The sequence below is a fragment of the Callithrix jacchus genome, chromosome 8 (assembly GCF_049354715.1).
Source record: "Callithrix jacchus isolate 240 chromosome 8, calJac240_pri, whole genome shotgun sequence".
NCBI classification, from domain to species: domain Eukaryota; kingdom Metazoa; phylum Chordata; class Mammalia; order Primates; family Cebidae; genus Callithrix; species Callithrix jacchus.
Genome location: NC_133509.1, coordinates 59,074,836 through 59,098,168, shown reverse-complemented (window position 1 = coordinate 59,098,168; position 23,333 = coordinate 59,074,836). Strand labels below are relative to the sequence as shown.

The window sequence follows — 23,333 nt, the reverse complement described above, 5'->3', positions numbered from 1 at the left end:
GAGTCTAAACATTTACTGTGTCCCCAAATTATAACACACTGAGAAATAGTGTGAGAAGCAGAAGATCAATCGTGTGTGGAGAGCACCATGCTCCATTTCCCACTAACTATAGCAGAGAGGATGCTTCCCTGTTCTGAAAGCATTTAAGGTAACAGATATGTTTGCTTTTATGCTTTATAAACATTCAGCCATCTTACCTGATACAATTGCTGATGCAGCAGCCTCAGACCTGGTATTTGTTTCTCATTTTTATTGTGAAATCCACCTAGAATTATCATACATTAAAGCTTTGGAAGAGCGGTAAGGAAACTAGCTCCAGATAATTATTTCTCACCTTGACCACATAGCCTGTTCTGTTACCACAGCAGCACCAAGAAGCCACACTCAGTGTTGCCTTTACTTCCTGAACCCTCATTTCAGAAGCTTGCTTTTTTTTCTTTTTTCTTTGTTAGTCACCTCTAGCACAGTCACACAGCAGCCCTGATAAGATTCTATGTGAATACTTTTTTTTCCTCCAGATTGTTTATTTTTCATCAGCACTCTTGTTGAAATCAAAATGTCTGGTGGTTAGACTCCAGCAAAGCAGAGAGCTGAGGTGCACCACAAAACACAGACCTTCACTTAACTGTAAGGTCGTAATAAGGCTGTGCGTGATGAAAGTTTAAGGCATCCTAGGTATTTAGGTGTGGTAAATTCTGCTTTTTAGCCACCCTGAACATCAAACTATAGATATTGGGGGTACAATTTTTTTTTTCTTTCTTTCACCCCTTTTCTTTTTTTTTTGAGAAATGGCCACATAAAGTTATAAGATAAAGTTCAATGTTTATAGTAAATGTATAAAAAGATGTTATTCAGCTATCTCAAATATGAGATAGTTGAGGATATTGAGGTGGTAATTATTTTCTTTATTATTTCCTTTAAAATGGTATTTTAAGGCTATTTATTTTGAATAGTTTGTCTCAGGCTACACTGATTTTTATTTTTAGAATAGTTGAGGGATTATGCTGTGAATGTTGAGAGTATAGGTGTAAGAATGTGGCTTTTTGGAAAAAGTGGTCTTTCAATCACTGAACTTTGAAACAGAGGATCTGCCTCTGAAACGTGGCAGTATATAAGCTCTTCTCCCATTTTATATAACATGCAAATGACTTGTCTTTCTGTCTTTCCTCATTGGTCTTTGTTCCCTCTTCTATCAGTTCTACCTTCCCAACTTGTTGCAAGACCAAGTTTGATATGACATGTCTTTGTTATTTGCTGGCTTATTGGTTTTTAATTAAATAGAATTTTCTGACTGGGCACAGGCAAGGTCAGTGGTCTCCACCCTTTGATTATAGCAAGTCATCGAATTTTGCTTTTATAAAATGTCTCATGGAGGGGCCATTTTAAAAAAAGAGCTCTTTAGACCATTAGTTCATGAGACAGAGATGTTACTCCACTTGGGTAGTGATGGCAATGATATTCTGGAAATTCTGGACATAACAGTTTGTATCACTGCTTCCTAACCAAAGCTGAGATGTAGTAGCAAGTCTACATGAAAGCCAAAGAGGAGGCATGAAGCCATGAAAACTATGTTGTTTTTTCAGAGCTAATAGCAAAGTGGCCTGAATCTGGTTGCCCCCATGCTTCTGCCTGCCTCAGATACAAATGCAATAATCGGGTGAATTGGCTGCTTCTGAGTGGTCTGCAGTATTACCTGGGAGTCATGCCCACCCTACACTGTTATATGCTCCTATGTTGGTCTCTTCCTTGTGAATGTTGAAGACATAATAGAAATTCCCGGCTGGGAGCAGTGGCTCACACCTATAATCCCAGCTCTTTGGGAGGCCAAGGCGGGTGGATCACGAGGTCAAGACATCGAGACCATCCTGGTCAACGAGGTGAAACTCCGTCTCTACTAAAAATACAAAAATTAGCTGGGCATGGTGATGCGCGCCTGTAGTCCCAGCTACTCAGGAGGCTGAGGCAGGAGAATTGCTTGAACTCAGAAGGCGGAGGTTGCAGTGAGCCAAGATCGTGCCATTGCACTCCAGTTTGGGTAACAACAGTGAAACTCCGTCTCAAAAAAAAAAAAAAATAGAAATTCCATGGTTATCTGGCCTTTAAAGTTATTCAAAATAATGACTTTGAGAGTCTCTGGTGTGCAGCTCTATATTACTTACTGATCCAGGTAATTTGGTTGCATTTTTCAGGCTGTTCTGCCAATTAGCTTCCCTTTGGAAGGAAAAGGTAAATCACAATTTTTCACTAGACATCTGGATTTTGTGTGACTGGCTTATTTTTTATCGCTATTGACCCCAAAAACACCAAAACAATGAAATAGTTAAAACATATTTCCTTCAAGTATGTACTCAAAAAGTCTAGCAATGATGCATGTGTGTGTTTTGATTTTGAAAGGGGAAAGTCTTCATTTAACTCTATACAATGTGTATATAATAATATAATTTTAAGGCACCTGATTCAAAATAGAAACTAGGATGCTGGAGATAATAGCAATAAACAAAAATTAAACCAAACTGGGCTCAGTGCCGGGGAAAACTAGCCAGACTCCAAGAACTGGGCAAGGAATAAACTAATAGGGGAGAAAGGCAGAAATGGATAAAGTTGCAACTGCCTCCATTAAAAATGACTGCTCTGCAGTGTGATCGTACTTGAGGAATTCCATGGGAACATTTGTCATAATAGTTGGGGTTCCTGTGTGCCTCATTTCAATGACAAACTTCCAATGGAACATACCTTCCTAAGATGTGAATCTTAAAACATGCCAGCAACATACAGTGATCTTGCTTTGTGTTTGAGCTTTAAAATGCTGTAAATTACTTGGAAACAAATAGACTGGAAGTGAAAATAGGAGCTCATAACAACTTTAAAGTTGGAAAGAAAGCCTTCATGTTTCCCAGGCTTAAATGTTGTATGATTTACATAAACACAGGAGGAAATTCTCTTTGTGTGTTTAGGGGGGTGTGTCTAATACAGGAACCCATGTTTTCCTGTTATTGAAAAGCCTTCTTTAATGTTTTAAGCACATTTGAAGACCTGCCTATATTCCAGGTGTATTGTTTTCTTTAACATTAAAACATCATACCAGCAGGTCACAGTCATCAGAGAAATCTATTAGTTCTCTCATTTGTGTCATAGGAGGCACAAGAAATAAATGAATCAAATTCAATAGATAAAGTACTGGACAGACTGTTAATACTGCATGAATTCAGTTAGAGGGAATAGTTGTTCATACTTGTGAATAAAAGACTATAAAGTTTCATCTGATTATGAGTGTTAAGAGGATGATGACCTGTTAATCGTAAGAGTAAATGTAATTTGTATGAAATATTCAGAAGCTTTTAGCAAATATAACTGAAATAATGGGTAATAGAAAACCAAAACATTATTTGAAGTTAAAAACAAATATTTGCTAAATTCTGGTTGGAGGCAGAGAGAGTAGATAGTACTAAGGGCACAAAGGTGGTTTTCAGTGCTGGGAAAGTAGGGTTCTCACCAGACCTAAAGGCAGGGGCCACCTTTCATTCCTTTCTCTGGGTCTCTGCTCTCCTGCATTAATGACCCCAGACAATGAAACTGCAATCAGCTATGAAATGCATGAATTGTAGAGTCTTTCTACTCACCAACCATGATTGGAGCAGGTACTTTCTGTCCTTTATCCCTTAAGAATTCTTTTTGCCAACAGTGTATAAGTGTTCCCATTTCTCCACATCCTCTCCAGCATCTGTTCTCTCCATATGTTTTAATGATCACCATTCTAACTGGCATGAGATGGTATCTCAGTGTGGTTTTGATTTGCATTTCACTAATGACCAGTGATGATGAGCATTTTTTCATGTTTGTTGGCCACACAAATGTCTTCTTTTGAAAAGTGTCTGTTCATATCCTTCACCCACTTTTGGATGGGGTTGTTTGTTTGTTTTTTTCTTGTAAATCTGCTTTAGTTATTTGTCGATTCTGGATATTAGCCCTTTGTCAGATGGATAGCTTGCAACAGCTTTTTCCCATTCTGTTGGTTGCCAGTTCACTCTAATGACTGTTTATTTTGCTGTGCAGAAGCTCTTAAGTTTAATTAGATTCCATATGATGGGAGTGTAAATTATTTCAATCATTGCGGAAAACAATGTGGCGATTCCTCAAGGATCTAGAAATAGAAATTCCATTTGACCCAGCAATCCCATTACTGGGTCTATTCCCAAAGGATTATAAATCATTCTATTATAAAGACACATGCACACATATGTTCATTGTAGCACTGTTTACAATAGCAAAGACCTGGAACCAACCCAAATGCCCATCAGTGATAGACTGGATAAAAAAAATGTGGCACATATACACCATGGAATACTATGCAGCCATAAAAAATGATGAGTTCATGTCCTTTGTAAGGACATGGATGAATCTGGAGACCATCATTCTCAGTAAACTGACACAGAACAGAAAACCAAGCACCACATGTTCTCACTCATAGGTGGGTGTTGAACAATGAGAACACATGGACACAGGGAGGGGAGCATCACACACTGGGGTCTGTTGGGAGGTAGAGGGCTAGGGAAGGGATAGCAATGGGTGGGGAGGTTGGGGAGGGATAACATTGGAAGAAATGACGGATATAGGTGACAGGGGGATGGAGGCAGCAAACCACCATGGCGTGTACCTATGCAACAATCCTGCAAGATCTGCACATGTACCCCAGAACTTAAAGTATAAGAAAAAAAGAATTCTTTTTGCCATCTGTTGAGCATCTGCATAGTTATTTGAAAGTGTGGAATCTATGGGGTGATTTGAAAGAAAGAAAGAATATGCCACAGGTGCATTGTCTTCAGCAAGTCAGTAATTAGGATCATATTCATTATGGGCAATAGTGATTTCTACTTTCCCCAGTTCCTTTCTATTTAATTTACCAGTTCCTACAACCAGGGCTCAGGAGAAGCTTTTAGGAAAGTCCTTTAAAGACCATTAATTACTTCCTACCCTTGAGTCTCCAAGTCACAAAGTAGGCAGATATAGAAAAATCAGAGTGCCTCTCCTGTGCCTGATGCTTCACATCAGTCTGAGAGGTGATGCTGTCCATCTTTAGCACAGAAAGGCTTGGGGGAAGAATTCGCTGAGGCTGAGAGGAGAAATTGTCCTTTTCCTGCAAGTGTGGAGGTGTGCCCAGAACACCAGATTCAATCATAATTAGATGCAAACTAGATACAAACTGGACAATATTAGAGAGCCAAATAGTTTGGGGTTTTTGTTAACTCCTCTTCACTGAAACCTAAGATATTTATACTAGGCTATAAAACTAGAAATATACCTTGCAGTTCTCTAGGGGAGCCAATTACCTTCATTTCCTTTAAAATTCAGCCTTTCCTAATGAACCCTACCTGATGCTTGTCAGCACTATATGCTTCTTTTCCTGCAAGCTGTAATTGTGCACTTGTAGCCTCCATTAAAGGTACTTGGTGTTATTCACTTAAGTCATTTTCGGTCTGAATGGATAAAGATATAAATGAAACAGCCCTTACAATTATAATTATATTGTAAACTGCTTGAGAGTGGAGATTATAATATCTGTTTCCTGTATGTTCACCCCTAACCAAAGGTGCACATATTCATTCATATTCCCTACTTTCCCCCTCCGCCTGTTTCTCTGTTATTGTGCATATGCACAGTAAGTGTCATGTAGAAACAGCACTGGATGTCGAAACAAACCTCTGACTTTCAGATGCACTAATCTGAGTGATCTTTTCTTGGCAGTGACAAACAAGAAACCCACACAGGCGTCCATTACAAAGGTCAAACAGTTTGAAGGCTCCACATCATTTGTTCGGAGATCACAGTGGATGCTCGAGCAGCTTCGCCAGGTTAATGGTATTGATCCTAACGGGGTGAGTGAATTGTCCAATGCTGAGCAAAGGCATTCTTTTCACAAGATGACTCTGATTGACCTTGGTAGTGGTGATTTGAATCATTCTTAAAAAGATGATTTCTCTATTTCAATTATGTGATTAAAACTTTCTGATGCATACTCCCTTCTTATGGAAAATTATAAATCTTTTCATCATGTTTAATAGAGGAACCTAAGAGAATGCATATTGAAGAAATGTGACCTCCAATAACATTGATCAGCAAAGTACAAAGATCAGAGTGCAGATAATCATACTCATGCTTATTAATATGAAAAAAAAGGTTTACCAAAACCTCATTTACCTCCTAATGCCATCAATGACAAGGTGTATATACCAAAAATCAAGTAAATGAATGCTATTTTTAAGTATGTATTATGACTCTGTTGCATTTAATAGGAGAAACATTTTATGGCAGAGTTATCTATGTAAAGTACATTCCCATTGCTCACATGCACACCTCACAAAACGTTAATAAAGAATAATAAAATATAAATTGTTACTATAGACTAAAATAGCAAGACAGAATCTTTTCCTAACAAAGTTTTAGGGCCAGATTGATATAGGTCATTGCTGAGAACCTAAAGGAATCCCTTTTCCAGGAAATTGAGAAGACAATACATGGTCTGAACTCGGACATTTTTCGGTGTTTGATTAGGCTTTCTCAATTTGTGTGATACTAGTTTCCTAGGAACATTTATCAATACTGTAAGAGTTGGGGTTTGCTTCACAAACAGAGAAATATGGATACTCCATACACTTGGATAAAGATGAGCCTTATGTTTGTGATCAAAGTCTTTGTTTTAGCCTTAGAAATCTTTTGACAGAAGTAAGCTAGAAACAGCAGTTTCTATAGATTGAGATCAGTAGTTGTTTCATTGTCTTTTCCAGGATTCTGCAGAGTTTGATTTGTTGTTTGAAAATGCTTTTGACCAGTGGGTAGCCAGCACAGCATCAGAAAAATGCACCTTCTTCCAGATCCTTCACCATACCTGCCAAAGGTACCTCACAGACAGGAAGCCGGAGTTTATTAACTGCCAATCCAAAATTATGGGAGGTGAGTGGACATTTGTGTGACTTTAGTCATCCTGCTTCTTTAGGCTCACTTTTACTTAAGAAGTTAGGTGTTCAACAGCATAAAGACAAAAACAAAAGAAGAATCAAAATGCTCAGAGCTAGACAACGTGAGAACCATTCCAGGGAGTTTATTGTATGGTAAATCTAGACACAAAGATATGTTTTCACTCTTGTCCAAAAGCTGGTCTTTTTTTAGAATCAGCCTTCTAGTTCTTCACTTAGCTAAGATTATTTGTACCATAAGAACAAAGCTGTTTCTTTATTAGAAAAACCTTTTAGATTGGTTTCTCCACTACCTTTTCATTGCAGAACACTATTTTCTGGGTTGCCTTTTCCTATTGTTTTCTCAAGATGTTTTACAAATATTAATATAAAAATTCCAACAGATGCTTTCCCTTTCTTTAAAATAGCAGCTCATGTTTATTCCTTGAATGGCATATAGAGCTGAGCTAGGAAGAGTGCAGTAAGCCGTAAGAGTGCAGTGTAAAGCGGTAAGTACCAGCAGTGGCAACATAATGAGAAACGTTTAGAGGGTGTTTAGCACATTTTTTTTTAAGGTGGCATTTCTTTTTGGAGAATTGAAACTGTGCTAAAATTGTAAAAGCCTTGACAACTCTGTGAGTTGGGGAAGAGTGTTTTTATCATTGGTCTTTTCACTGACCTGTTCTCTTGGTTTTGAAAGACTTTTTTAAAAAATACACCAGCTTTGCCTTAATCAAATGTTAAATGAAGATCACATTACATATATCACATCTTCTCCTTGGACTGTGTGTGTTTTAGATGAACATGTAGCAGAATCCATCTCTGTCCTAGCAACTGACACACATAATGTCATTTTGAGATTAGTCACTACAAGTTGTATGGAAAACTTACTATCCAATTCTTTGGTGTTATCCACTGAGGTTTTGGCATTCTTTTTAAGTAGGAAGTTGCCTATATCATAAGAACCTTGAAAGGTCTGTCTTAGGTATCTATGCAAATTCTTTTATTTCAGTTTCTCTATTTAATCCCAGGAAAATACAAGAGTTAATAAATGGTGTATATTTTTTCAGTTGGCCACATCCTATGGTACAAAAGTGAAAAATATTAGATGTTTAAAGAAAAGGGAATTTCAAACACTGGCCTATTCGGAAAATGTATGAGATATGACTCTGTATCATGTCTGTTGCACCAGTGCTGTTAAAATGATTCCTATTTTGAAAGTCCAGCCTTAAGATACTTGGCAGAAAGTTGAAACACACCAGGCTTAGGACCACAGATGGCCACATTTTCAGTGAATAGAAAGTTGGCCAGGAAATCCCAGGTCTCCCTTATTCTTCATTTGGTGGAGTTTGCTCTGCTAGCCTAGAATCACGTTTGTTTTTTTAATCTTCAGTTCCTGCTATGAAGCATTTTTCTCATCCTTGTCTGTATGGTCAGTAGCTTACATGGCTAGCATGTAAGCACAGTCTCTCTATAAGTAATGTGACATAATGGATTTGAAATTTCTGTTGCTCTTGGAGAAAGACTCCCCTCAAGCATTCTACTTCTTCATGTTCCATCCTGGCTAGAGTGTCCAAACAGACCCAGTTTGCACTTCCTCAGAATGGAAATGTGGATGGAAGCAAAAGGGCCACACACTCACTGACATTGCAAGGGAAACGAGCTACCTCCTTCATGCTAAGGTTAGGGATAGCTTTGCTGACTCCTCCTCTTCCTCCTTTGACAGACTGCACTAGGCAGTCACTCTGCTCTGTTGCCCCTAAAGCTCTCATTTGTTCTCTAGGAACAGGCTTTTTCATTCATTCATTTGATTACAGTTCAGTATCCAATCATACAATAAATAAGGAATAAGAACCTACTACATGCTAGTCACTGTGCTACGTCCTGGATAGAGAGAATAATTCTAAATTTGGTCCCTTAGTAGACCCTAATTGCCACTACTCAAATCTCCGACCGACAAATCTCTAATTTGTTCTTCCTTTGCCTTCCTGAATATCCTCAGGCCTTCCCACACAGCCTCACCACACCACACTGCTTCTGTCTGTCATTGACCCAGTCCTTCAGCTGTCTTTCATTGCCTTGTGAACCCCAAATTTTGCAGAATTGAGATGGGAACTCATATGTCCAATGTTTAATTGTTGGTATGTGTATTGGATAAAGCCAAAGACTGGTTTCCTGTAGTAAGAAAAAATTAGAATAAGTTAATGAAACCAGTGTCAGAATTGCCTTTGCCTTTTGTGATTGTACGTGTGTCTCTCAGCTGCTCCAGTCCTCAGTTTTCTCAGGTGTTGTATGTAGGGGTTAGACTAGATGCCATATAAAATCTCTTTCAGTTCCATCATTTTGAAAGTCTTTAATTCCTAAATTATAGTTTTATTGTATAGGTTAATGACTTCTTAACTAAATAATCAAATTAAAGATTTAGTGCAATTAAATTTTTACAAGTCCTGGATTACTAAGAAAGGCACAAAAAGGTTTGAATTAAGCATGTAGTAATTTGTTGGCAGCACATATATCCTTGATGAATGCAGCATGTCTTAAACAGTTGCTTATCCTTGATAACAGTTGTGCCAACACACTCTAATAAATTAGTATGCTGATTAGTCTTCTTTGCTACCGGTTATCACAATTCTGAGCCTTCAAAATTAGGTGCACCTGGGGCCACTACATTCTAACCTCTTTAACTTTTGGGTAGCTTCCACATCTTTAGTATATGAAATCTATTGTCAATTTCACAATATCTTTTGGTCTCTCCCTACAGTATGGGCTACAAGTCCTAGATACAATTGTTTCTTATACCATGAAATAGGATAGCTTATAATTTTGAAGAACTAATATTGGCATTAGTATTCTGCCCTACATTAGATCCTGTACATATGTTATCTAATTTAATTTTTATAGCAGACTTTGGAAAATACTTTATTAACTTCGTTTTATACAGAAGGAAACAGAATCAGAGAGACCCGATAGCTTGCCAAGGATCATATAGCTAGTAAGCAGTAGAGATACGATGCCAGTGCAGGCCCACTCATTGGCTCCTTAAGGCCACTGAGTGGCATGCTTCAGGAAACACCATTGACCTTGTCTTTGTTATGAATGGTGCCCTCTAGAGTTGTGCAGGAATTGCTGGGAATATTTTAGCCAGCACATTCCTGGGTATTTAAAAAGGGAGGTGGGAGAAAACCCACCTATATGGATAGTTTTAACTTTTTTCCTAGTTTTGTCCCAGGAAAATATTTAAGATAATTTTTAAGCTATTTTTTATCTTAAGAACAATCGAGTCATTAAGCACCTTTTTAAAATAATTTTGCTTTTTGTTTTTTGGATTTGTCCACCCCAACTGCAATAGATTAAATAGATGAAAGCACTGAGAAGACAGTACAGTCCTAGCCACCTACAGGGCCTCTCAGTTACTCTGTGTCAACGTAAAATAATGAAAAGGTTCAAATCTAGATTAAAGAGAGTTTAAATACAAAGATTGAGGACAAGCCCACCCAAGAAGCACAGATTCCTAACAATAGAAGTCAATGTTACAAAGCACAGAAGTCTGAGATTGCTTATGTAGACAAAGCCTAGGGAATTTTAGCAGAATCTCAATATCTTTCTATGTAAGGCTTAATACATAGTCACAATGACCTGATTAGTTGAGATGGTCCTTCTTTTTTGGGAAAGGTACATTTAAAATCCCATTGCAGTTACTGCAGATGAACAGTCATTGGGTCCCTATTCAGAGGACCATTTAGTCTGAGTTAGGTATAGGACAATAAAGAGGTAGTTAACCTCTAACAAAGATTTGTGATTGGAAGGTAGAGGTCTGGTCCCTTGTCTCCTAGTCATTTACAGAACAAGAACAATGAGGAAGAGAGTTAAGCTGTAGTCTAAGAAGTAGAATTGCGAAATATGCTATATGACTCAGATCGCAGCCACATCTCTCTCAAGGCTTGAAGTGTTTGGGGGGCTCCAACAGCTTTTAAATTGCATTTATTTTCACAACTGTATCTGGTCCAACCCTGTCATTGGGAAAACTGAGGCCCAGCAATTTTGAATGACTTTATCAATGCCAGGGACTACACAACAGCCTACAGAGGTTGAAGGCAAAGGTGTGGAGCCAGTTCTGGCTGCTGAAATGTGACATGGCCTCATGAGTGACAGGGTTGCCTGAAAGTAAAGTCTCAGGTTCATGTGGTTTGTATTTACTTCTTCTGAGATGGTAGCTTTTATTTTCTCTGTGTTTATTGTAAACAGAAATGATGTTATACTGTTATAACATGTTATACTGTTATACATGTGATAACACATTTGTTTTCAAATTTGTACTTCAAAGGGCCTCTAAGGAGTTAATAACATGAATTATTAGAGTCCAGAGGAGGGACTTGCTTTCAGCTAATTCAGTTCAAAGAGACAGAGACGTGGTCTGCCCCAAACAGATTGTCAGTTTAGATAATAGGTGTGCCATATTAGGTCAAGGTCCCAAGGAAGACTGTTACTTTACTTACATCAGTATTCTTTAAATGTGAGCAAATTCCACATGGCTCCCACATTGCTATTTCATTTGTGTTGACCAATTTATAATGATTACTGCTGGCCTAGTATTCACATGCCTAATATTGTGAACTACAAAAATCCTTGGTGATACTGGCAATTTCTGTGTTAGAACCACAAAGTACGTTTTCAAATCCATTTTCTTTTTCATTAAAAGGTATAAATTATTTGCAAGAAAAAATGATTTATTCTTCGAGACAAGCATAAACTGAAGCATATCCTAACCTTTTTCTTGAACTCTGAGCCCGAACACCCTAGCTAACTCATTCAGTTCCCTCTTAACTATTTCACCTGTTGTATATCATCCTTCAGTGGGCCCCACCCTATTATATGAGGGCCAGTTGTGCACACGTCCTCGTTGATTGCACAAGCATTTACTCAGCACTTTGTAAATGGGCTAAGCTAGATGTAGAGATTCAACCACAAAGTAGGCACCTTCACCAACTTAACTTACTTTCTGGACATATCAGATGTAAATAGATATGAAATATTGCCATCCATGATAGCAAGAGAATGGCTGAGCTGGAGGTTAAAGGATGGTTAGCAGTTTTCAGACAGACAAGGACAGAATGAAATGAGCTCTCTCTTATTGCAATAGTTAATCCAGACAATTTTATTTCAATGTTAGCTATATTTAGAATTTCAATGTGGCAGATTGTTTTTTCACAAAGCAGACTATTTTGAAGTCCCATATATTTTCATCATCATCAAAGGGTATTTCTTAAGCATTACGCTTCTATGCACAGCCCTTCAGATGATAGTATAAAGCCCAGACTTCAGAGCACTATTAGAATTCTAGGGACACAGATGTCTCTAATGTCACCTTCATACCAGGCTGGTCCTCTCTTGCCCCTGCTGATTGGTATGCTAAAGGAAACCCAGTGGCTTTACTCTGGATTCCCCCAGGATAGGATAGAATCTCAGGATTCAATCAAAGTGTGACTTTGTTTGTTCTTTTCTTCCAAACAATACAGAGTCATACCTAGGTGACGTGTGCAACTATTTCACCTTGTGGGTGTCCCAGGCATGGAAAAAAAAGTGATTGCTGTGGTAATTCTTAATCCCAGTATATTAATATAGTACTTTAAAGGAATCTATAACATTTGCCATGATTTTTATGTTATTTTTCCTTCTGTTTTAACTCTGTCAATGAATAAAGACTTCGGAGTGTGAACCTCACACTCTGACACATGCTCCAACCAGGAGTGCATTAGAATGAATTGCTTATTTCTCAAGAATAAAGTCATGTATAATTTTTCCCCTAGGGCTCAAACTTCAATATCCTTGGTAGATACACACACATATATTAGAGATTATAATTCACAGAGATAAGTTGCATTAAAACCACCATATGGTTGCTTCTTGATGCCTGAATGTAACACAGAGCAGCAGAGGAGGCCGGGCTTCTTAGCTGATTCACTGTTATGAGAGAGTGCAGCGAAATGTTTCTTATAGTTCTCTAAATCAAGAGGAATCCATGGCATAGTTCCTCCAGTAACTATTTTTGTTGCCCTTGGGAAAATAATAAACTTCAGCTTCCTCCACCAAGTACAAATGAGGAAAATGATTCATGAGGAACTAGTCCAAGATCCCACAGCTATTAAGAGATAGAGCTGGTGTTTCAGTCAAGACCTGCTTTTTAGACCCCATCTATTAAATGAAGGCCATGACTTCCAAGTTCCCTTAATAAGCACAGGTCTTCTTTTCTGTATATCAATTCAGCTATGCAGAAGAAGGGATGACGCCAATTTAATAAGATCTTTGTGTGAATTGAGTTAAAAATTATGTTTGAAATTTCTCCATAAATTATGTTACATAATTATATTAATCATGTACACACACAGATTTAGCCACTCTTCCATCACTCCGTCCTCCTCACTGAAGCCAATGTATCTTTTCCTAGACAGCATGATTTTCATTTAAGACTTCCCTTAAATGAAACTTCTTCCAGAGAGAGAAAGAAATTAAGACTAGAAACAAAAAAAAAACATCAATAAAAACAATACAAATATTTAAAGCATAGAATCAGAAAAGCCCAGTTTGGGAGATGTTTGTGCTTTCGTTATTGGGATCCCATCAGTGTACCCACTGCATCAAACATAAATGTTTTTACAGTCCTATGTGACCCATCCAAGTAACCATCTGATATTGGCTGAGCACTATTAGTGGCATGACATTCTAGCAGAAACTCTGAGATGTTTCTGGATATGAATCGTTCATGTATTTTTTAAATGAGGATGACATTTCTAGTCATTATGTTTTATATGTGTGTGTTTTCTCATATTTCCTCATTCAGCCATTCAACTTCATCTTGTTCCCAGAGAGGTAGATACTTGTATTTTAAGTGAGAAAATTGGAAGTAAGTAAGGACTGTTTTCTTAAGTTCCATCCAATTCTGTGTGTGGTATAAATGACTAGAAACTAAAGAAAAATTGGGTCACAGATGCAAATCTTTTTCATTGCTTATTGGCTGTAAGCTACACTGAAATGCATGCTGTGAAACAGCTGGTGGGTTATGGTTAGTCATCCTGAGTTAGGAGTGGCTTTGTGCATTAAAATGCTTTTGAATTTTATCTCTTCATCAAAATTTTGTACCAAACCAAGACTATGTAAAGGTACTTCCAAGGTACCGTTTTTGGCTGGACAGGGTTGTGAACATGTTTTGTCTATGCCATGGTTAAATAATCTGGAGTAGATTAGAGCCATTCCTATTTTCAGAATCAACCAGAACATATAAATATACAACTTGATCTGGAAAAAAGAGCACAGACTGGATTCATTTATTCCACTCCTTGACAGCATCGCTCATTAGTTGTGTAACTTCATCTGAACTGCTTAAGTTATATGCAGCCTCTCTATGCTCTTCTGTGTCATGGATAGCAACATATACCTTGAAGGGGTGGCATGAGGATTAGAGTACATTTTAAAGTGTTAAATCAAATGGGATTTTTTTTAAATGCCAGTACATGCCTAAATATTCTATTTTTTTAACACTAGAAATATGCATATTCATGATATTTCGTTATTTCTCCCAGCATATTTATCAAAAGGCTTTTCTTCTAAGAGAAGCAAGGAAATATTCTTGAGCTTTGATAATCTGTGTTCGCCATAAGAATTGAAGGGAAAAGAATTTCTTTGTTCCAAGTGCGAATGAGCTGAGCTATACTATAGCTATTTCAAATATCAGGGATGCTGAGTTGTTTGCCATGCTTTATAGAATGCTGAATGTGTTGCATTTTATGTTTGACATTTATAGAGTGCGCATGTTACTGCTGAGCTAACCAAAACAACAATGTTTAAAATATATCAAGTAAGACTGTGCCAGAGATCAGGGCACATAATTCAGTTCTTCCAGTAGGAAAGAAAAAACCTAAAACATGCTTTTTGAACTTCATGAAAGAATGGAAATGCTTTTTTCCACCAACATGTCCTCAGCCTAGAATAATTCCTTGAGTCCAGCTCTCTACTTCCAAAACTGGAGATACATGAGTCAGAGGTAAAAGAACTTAGCATTGTTAGACATGAAGTGGTAGTTCTGAAACAGTCATAAAAGGCATTGTACATTATGTGCATCCATTTAAATTTACAGACAAATGAAAGTTAAAATTTTTGGAGACATAAGTTTTACCAACCAATTTTCTAAGGAAGGAGGTTTTCTAAAATCTTTACATCTACTATCACCATAATTTTATAAAAGAAAGTTTAATATTAACAATAAAAGATAAAAGGATTTGATCTCTGAGACTAAAGGAGCTGTTCTTAAGTTAGAAACATTTACCTTTAGGAAAAGCTTACTTCATTGTGCTTATTTCACATAGGCAATAAAAACTCGACCATCCACTGTCATCTAAAAGCTGTTGCTCTGCTGTAACATAGAAATGTAAGCAGGGCAGGGAGCAAGGACATCCTAAAGATGCTCCCAGTTCCCTGCTCCAATGTGCCCTGGTCCTTGGCCTCTCCTATCCCAGGAATGGGGAAAAGGGCCCCAGAGGCACAGTGAGCTTACCGTTCAAATAAATATTGTGGACTCAAAAGAATTTTGCAGAGAGCAATGTATTAGGCAGACAGAGAGAGAAAGAGAGAGACAGCTCTGATGCTGGTGTGGAAGGGGATCCAAGGGAGGAATCCATATAGGTAAGGAACATCTGGTTTTAACCCTGGAGTTATTCCCTCCCCATTCATGTTCTCGTCCAATGAGAAGAGTTATTTCAAACTTCCTCTGGAGTGATTGATCTTTGACCCTGATACCAGATTGGCTGCTAGGTTCACAACAGAGCCCCCTCCTCCCAGAGTTTTTGGTGGGCTTTTTGAACAAAGAAGCTCACCTGGATTTTCCACCTAGCCGGCTGGGGAAAGTCAGACAAAGAACTCTAGATTCGCAGATGGAGGCGTGGATGGAGGCATGGCACTGGGAAGCTCCTGCCTTTGAAACCACACCCCTTGTGGACTCGGGAAGAGAAGTTTTTTTTCCTTAACACCATCCCTCAATCCCCCTTTTTAACAGGGAAGTCCAACTGCTGTTGGGACACGGGCGTCAATCACTCTTTAGCTACTTCCTGCTGAATTAGGCATAGAAAGGGCCCTGTAGTTGAGGTTTCTTCCAGAGGGGAGTCTTCCAGGAGTGCCGGTTGATTCAGAGGTCCGCGATAGAACTCATGAGCCAAGGACCTCCGGGGTTCCATTTGCAGGACCATTTGTGGTCTCATGGCCTTAATTCTAGAAGAAATGAATTTGACTAGAAGGTTAAAGATCAGAGGCTTGAAGGCTAGCAATAATAGAAAGGTTATAAATGGATCTAGAAGAGGGTAGAGTCAGGACAGCCAATAGTTAAACAAACTCCACGATCCTGTTTCTTGAAGATCTTTAGTCCTGTGTTTGATTTGGTCCCTGAGTTCTTTAACAATACCTGATTGGTTTACAAGGTAGCACATTCTTTTCCTAAAAAGAGACAGGTTTCTTCTTTCTCTGCTGTTAGCAGATCTAGGACCTTCTTCTATTTTGAAGAGCTACAGCAGCTAAAGAGTTAAGCTGCTTCTGCAGAGAGAATTAGCCTTTTCCATGTTATCATTTAACTCCTGAGATAGCTTATAATAAAACTGGGTAGAGATAGTAACTCTTCCAATGCTGGTACCAAATCCTCCTATTATTCTGCCCCCACCATGAAAGAAATAATTGGGGTTCTAGTATGGTGTGGCCTTCGCAAGAGAAAACTCTGCACGTGAAACTCAGTGTAAATTGTCATGGGGGGCGGGTACTAGAAAGGAGAGGAGGAGAGCTATTAGGCCAATCCATAGGGGCAACCACATAGAGTCTGGTCACCAATAATAAAGTCAAGCGTGATAGTCCCGTTAATGCTAGGATGTAAGTTAGACTTATGAGTAGTTCCTTTCCTGGGGATCTCATCAGGAGAGCAGATGTAGATGCTCTACTGGCTCGCAGGTGTACAAAGGGTCACCTCCTAGAACTTCAGGCTGTGGAGTGGAGGGCCTGTGATTTTCTTCAGGAGGTATCCAAGATTTCAGACAAGTGCTGTGAATCCATGAGTCAATTCCCACCACAGTAGTAGCAAGCTCGGTCAGACTGGCAGCTCACCCAAGCCTTTCTCTCTTCCGAGTCCCTTGGATCTACTTGCCTGAAGGCCATGACTAGGGCTGCGGCTTTTTTCTGGTCTCCTGTTTCTTTTAGCCTGTTCCTCCTGGTCTCTATTATAAAACACTGAGATTGGTAGATTTAGTAATGATTTTAGACTCTGTTCTGGCCCCAGGGCCATCTTCTGGAGCTTTCTCCTAATGTCTGTTGCTGATTGCATAATAAATTTGTCTTTTAGTATTAGCTGACCCTTGATGGAGTCTAGTGACAGGGAAGTATACTTTCTTAAGGCCTCCCATAACTGCTCAAGGAAGGCTGTTGGGTTTTCTTCCTTTCCCTGAGTTATTGTGGATAACATTGTATAGTTATGGGCTTTTTCCTAGTTCACCTTAATCCCTCAAGTATGCAGGCTAATAGGTGCCTACGGCTCCAGTCCCCTGTTCTGAGTCAGGATCCCAGTGAGGGTCCATGGTAGGGACTGCTTGTCTACCAGTAGGAAATCTGTCCTTTTCCTCTGGCATCATTTGGTCATGTGCTTGACTAAGGTACCAGGTGTCTCCAAACTCTTGAGCTGCTGCTAGAGCAGCCTTTCTCTTATTGCTGGTTAGACTCTGACTAGGCAATAACATGATATCTTTCCAGTCTAATTTGAATGACTGACCCAGGCTCTTCAGAATATCTATGTACTTAACCAGGGTACCTGAAAATTTTCCTAAGTCCACCTTGATTTGCTTTAAGTCAGAAAGTGAAAAGGGAGTATGTACCTTGGTTGGGACAAATTCTCCTCCTACTGCCTGTCGGGGCAGAGCTGGGACATCCCAGTAGCCTTAGGTGCCTGGGCCACTTTGGCCTTCCCTGATTCCTCTTGGGTCATAGGAGCTGAGAAGACCTGGTCAGCATCAGTGGAGGGAGGGACGACTGGGAGTCCCAAATATGGGGGTAGTCCTGAGGAGGGGCCAGTAGGGTATAGGTTACAGGCCTTACAAAGCTGAGGATTATCCCTTAGAGAAAAGAAAACTTGCACATAGTGGACCTCAATCCATTTACCTTTACTCTTAGCAGAACACATCTAATTGTAGAAGGATGTTATAACTTACACTTCCCTTAGGAGCCCAGGTTTCTCCATCTGGCAGAGGGTATTGCAGCCAGGCTGTTTGGCAAAGAAAAATGAGCCACTTCTTCAAAGATCATGAGTCAAACTGGTCCCAGTTATCCAGGATACACTTTAAGGGTGGTTTTGCCTTGGGAATAGTACCCATCTGAAATTGAACACAGAGATGCCCACATCCCTGGTATTCCTTGCAACTGCTAGCCCTGGGGCATCCCCCAGTTATAGCACCTTGTAGTTTCCTTGCACCCTAGATGTGTGATCATCTTCTGGGCCCCCCATGTGCCAGGTTTAATCATGCTTACTGGCATCATGGGCATACCCTCACTGCCTAAATATCTTTATGGCAACCTTAAGGACATGAAGACTGCCAGGATTAGTGGCCCTGTACCATCACATCCTTGAAGAACTAGGCCAGTGAAGCTTGAGTGATGGGTGCCAATATTCCCTAACAAGAATTCAATTAACATAGGCCTGACCATAAAACTGCCTTAGAAGGATAAACTCCTTGAGAGGGGCCCCTAAGCACAACAGTCTTAAAGAAGGTAATGGATGGCGGCATGGCCAAGGCTGGAACAATGCTCTCAGGACCCAGGCCTCCTCCCCCACCCCACTTCCCATAATAGGAGTATTCCCTAGGGTTGTGGGGCCTGTAATTAACTATTTGAGCCTTGGACCAAGTCTGACTATGGTATTCTAGCTGGAGAAGTCCTGGTGAATCGAGAGCCAATCCTAGGCAAGACAAATTGTATATCATTAAATTCTGACACCATTCAGTTGAATGTGACAATAAAAACACTATGTCCTATAGCTTCCAGGACCTACTGATAGACTCTGGCTCCATTAGGACATAACCTAGCACTGCAGACTAAGGGAACTGACCCTGTGCACTTATACAGCAGGACGTCCTCACAGACATAAGCCTGAGGGCACCACAGGCATAGGTCCCTGACTGCCACCCCAAAAGCCTCATGTGTAGGAAATATATTAGAGGAAAGAGCCAGGAAGAAGTTCGCCTTATGGAAATCTGGACCCAGGAGGTTGGGGTCTGAAAGGCTGGGCATGGCTTGAACAGGTGGTTGTGCCCCTGCCTGGCCAAGCCATTCCTGCAGCCCAGCACAGCCGCTGCCACTGCTGTGGGTCTGAAAAGCTGGGCATGGCTCACATAGGCGGCTTCTTCTTGGAGGTTTAAGCGGTGGAGGAGGGGGCTGATTTCCACCAGACTGAACTGGGAGTTTGGGACCACCCTTCCTCCTGCTGGTCCTCACCTTGGCCCAAAGAAAGAAAAAACAGCAAGAAAGGGAAGCTGATTTGGAGAAAGCCTGATGCCTGTGTCATAGCAGCCATGCTATTGAAAGGCTGAGTGTGGCTCGCATAGGTGACTGTGCTCACTGCCCAGCCCAGCCATTGCTGTGCATGGCCCCACACAAGCCCGGCCACCCAGTGTTCCTCCTTAATAAAATTAAACGAAGCAAAAGGACAGATTAGCAAGCCAAAGGAGTCCAATACCACTCACCACTCTGAAGTTCGACGACATACTCCTGGATGGCTCGCCAGAGATCTAAGTGAGGGAGGAAGCTGGGGTGTCCTGAAGATGCTCCCAGTTCTCCACTCTGATCTGCCCAGGTCCTTGGCCTCTCTTACCCCAGGAATGGGGAAAAGGCCCCAGAGGCAGGTGGATCACAAGGTCAAGAGATCAAGACCATCCTGGTCAACATGGTGAAACCCCGTCTCTACTAAAAATACAAAAAATTAGCTGGACATGGTGGCGCGTGCTTGTAATTCCAGCTACTCAGGAGGCTGAGACAGGAGAATTGCCTGAACCCAAGAGGTGGAGGTTGCCATGAGCTGAGATCATGCCATTGCACTCCAGCCTGGGTAACAAGAGCAAAACTCCATCTCAAAAAAAAGAGCGAAACTTCGCCTCAAAAAAAAAAAAAAAAAAAAACATGGACGCAAAGAGTTTTGCAGAGAGCGATTTATTAGGCAGAGAGAAAGAGAGAGAGAGAGAAAGAGAGAGAAAGAGAAAACACTCCCATGCTGCCATGGGAGGGGATCCAAGGGAGGAATCCACATAGGTAAGGAACATCTGGGTTTTTAATCCAGGAGTTATTCCCTCCCCATTCATGTTCTCATTCAATGAGAGGAGTTCTTTCAGACGTCCTCTGGAGTGATTGATCTTTGACTCTGATACCAGATTGGCTGCTAGGTCTACAGCAGAGCCCCTTCCTCTCAGAGCTTTTGGCAGGCTTTTCAAACAAAGAAGCTCACCTGGATTTTCCACCTACCCTGCAGGGGAAAGTCAAACAAAGAACTCTAGATTCCCGGACGGGGGCATGGCTGGAGGCATGGCACTGGGAAGCTCCTGTCTTTGAAATCACACCCCTTATGGACTCGGGAAGAGAAGTTTTTTTCCTTAGCACAGTCCCTCAGAAACATTAATAACTAAACATTATGTGGAATTTTAGTGAAGAGAAGCTGTAAATTCAAACAGTAACTGGTTCTAAAAGTGTTCAGTTAGTAATTTAGCAAACTCACCCCCACTTCTGGGGAAACCATAGAGAATGCACACTTTTCAGAGAGCAGATGAGAATGTAATCTTCAAGGTTGAAGGCTGTAGTCCTATTCCATACCTGGAATAGAGGTTAGGAATTTGAGCATAGTACATGAAAAACTATATAGGAATATGAGATTTCTAAAACCTTTAGAGAAGGGCTGAATAAAGTGGCCTTTTTTGTTCACATTATATGATAAACTTCTAAAAATGTTAACTATGTTTCTTATCATTAAAGTAAGCCTGAATAATAAGATTTAGCATAGATAGTTCTTTGAAAATTGGACACTGATTTAAAAATCTGACACTGAAAACTTCAAATTTATAAAAGCAAATATTCCTTTCTTACCCTTCTACCTGCAATAGACCTACCCAGGACTAGGTTTATTGCAAGAAACTAGAGCCAGATTTAGCAAATAAAAATTCAGGACATGTTACTTGTGACATACTTATACTAAAAAAAGATCCATTATTTAGCTAGAATTCAAATTTTACTGGTTGTTATTTTTATCTGGCAACCTTTATGGGCATCCACTCTCCCAGTTTGTAGCCAGCCAAAACAAATATGGAAAACAAAATAAGCTTATGGTATGTAGACAAATAAACCTTATTATGGCCAAACAGTTATAAGGGCTTTGGGAGAATTTGAGATCGAGATCTCAAAGACATAATGGGTTAGTCATTGAAAGATACAAACAAACAGAAAAATATGAGACAGGCTGCTAAAGGGATATTCAAAAAACCTAGAAGATCAGTGTCTTATTGTGGCTATTCCACATAGAATAATGCTGTAAAAATGCAAATTATAGGTAGTTGGAAGTATTAGAATTTCACTAAAGCACTTTTATAACTGAACATCAAATACCTTGTTACAAGTTTTGCATGGGAAAGATAGTTCAGTCTTGAGTCAGAATGTCTTTAGCTTGGTTTTCAGGAGTTCATTTATTGTTAATAATAAAAGGAGCCTGCCATAGACTCTTGGGGGCACCCACAAAACAAAAGTTCTCATTCAAGAGGGAAAAGCTTACATTGCGAAGAACTCTAAATAAGTCTACCAGGAAGCTGCCACTTTAAAAATCTGACTTCCTTTCTGACAAGTCTAGTGGTTTTCTTGGTAATGGAAGTGGCTGGTCTCTTTAGGATCCCTTGACAAACCCCTGGATCGCCTACAAGCTCACCTTTATCAGTCATGCTGCCTGCCTGTGAAGCCCCTCTCATTGTCAAGTAAACAAACATGTGAAGTAGCCTGACAGCTTTTGTTTGTTTAGTTGGTTTGGTTTAGTTTTTGTTCTCGCTCTAGGTGAGTATGGCATTCATAGATAATGCTGTCTCACTGCTATAGCTTCTCTGAGCAATTCAGTAGGTCATACCTCTGAAAGGGAATAATATCTGTTTCATATTTTCTAATTGTGAGAGCACACTAAACAAACATTTCCACTGCAATGCATGAGTGGCAGGAAAACAAGAAAGTAGTATATCATTATATTGGGGTAAAATACAAGTTTTAGGGAAAAAAAGAATGAGGAAGAGTCTTCATTGGCTTAGACATTTACTTACTTTGCCCAACTTTTGAACAGTTAAATTGTGAAGTGGCAAGTATGTGTCTGTCTGTGTATGTATCCATGCTTCTTAAACTCAGTGAATACTATTAGTGGAGAAACTGCTGTTTTTCTTTTATTTAGATTAATAGTTTATCCCCAAAAGACAGTAGTAAGAAAGACTCAGACTGTTATTGAGTTTACATGCCTAGACAGAAACTGGTTATTTATACTTTTTGAAAATCTAAATGTAATTATCATAATTACCTACAATACTATGCCCAGTAGAAAAAAACTTTCAAGTGGTATCAATACCTCCCTCATTGAACCTAATTGAGAACATTCAAGTCACAATCAGCTTTATGGACCCTATAACAAGGAGGATTAAACAGGGCAGAATATGATGGGCAAAAGTCAGAGATTTTCTGATTCACACACAATATTGCACAAAGATCTAATCTCCTTGTGACTATTCCTCTATATTACTATATATTATTTTCTCTATCAGTGTTTTACTCTATCCCATGTACCTTGTTTTCACAGTTGGTTGGTTTTATTGATCTTCTTCCCATTTTGCATTATAAGAGGTTTAGACTTACAGAAAGAAAAGAAGGAAAAAAAATGTTTTTCACAGGTCAAAATGGATTCACACATCTGTGATAAAAGCCCAGGTTTATCCTGATGGTTGTTTCTAGATATGTTCGATTTTTTTTGGAGACCAGGTAAAAAGGGAAAAAAACACTTTCTGTGATTGTAAGAAAGTTTTTATGGTCTCAATATATGCTTTGTGTACTTAAGCTATTGCCTTTAAACTCAAATAAGATCGAATATAATTTTTTTAAGTTTTACATCATTTAAAAGTGAATGTTCATCTCAGAGTTGATGGTTGATGCATATTTTAATTTTGCTAGCCGTGGTAAAGTTTATGACCTTGGCCATTTATACTAGTTTCTCAGTGTTGCTATATCAAATTACCACACAAATTTTAGTGGCTTAAAACACACAGATATATTGTCTTTCAGTTCTGGACCCTAGAAACCTGAAATCAGTAA

General features: G+C 39.4%; 1 protein-coding gene across 4 annotated transcripts in view; it reads left to right on the top strand.

Annotated features, from left to right (window-relative positions):
• The window catches only part of STXBP6 (syntaxin binding protein 6), a 275,229-nt gene that overhangs the window by 202,797 nt on the left and 49,099 nt on the right, over window positions 1-23,333 (top strand). For all 4 annotated transcript variants that reach the window (XM_009005857.4, XM_078334639.1, XM_078334638.1 and 1 more), the window contains exons 3-4: window positions 5,743-5,873; window positions 6,783-6,948. In XM_009005857.4, coding sequence (XP_009004105.2) covers window positions 5,743-5,873; window positions 6,783-6,948 — 297 coding nt within the window. The remainder of the gene's footprint in view (window positions 1-5,742; window positions 5,874-6,782; window positions 6,949-23,333) is intronic.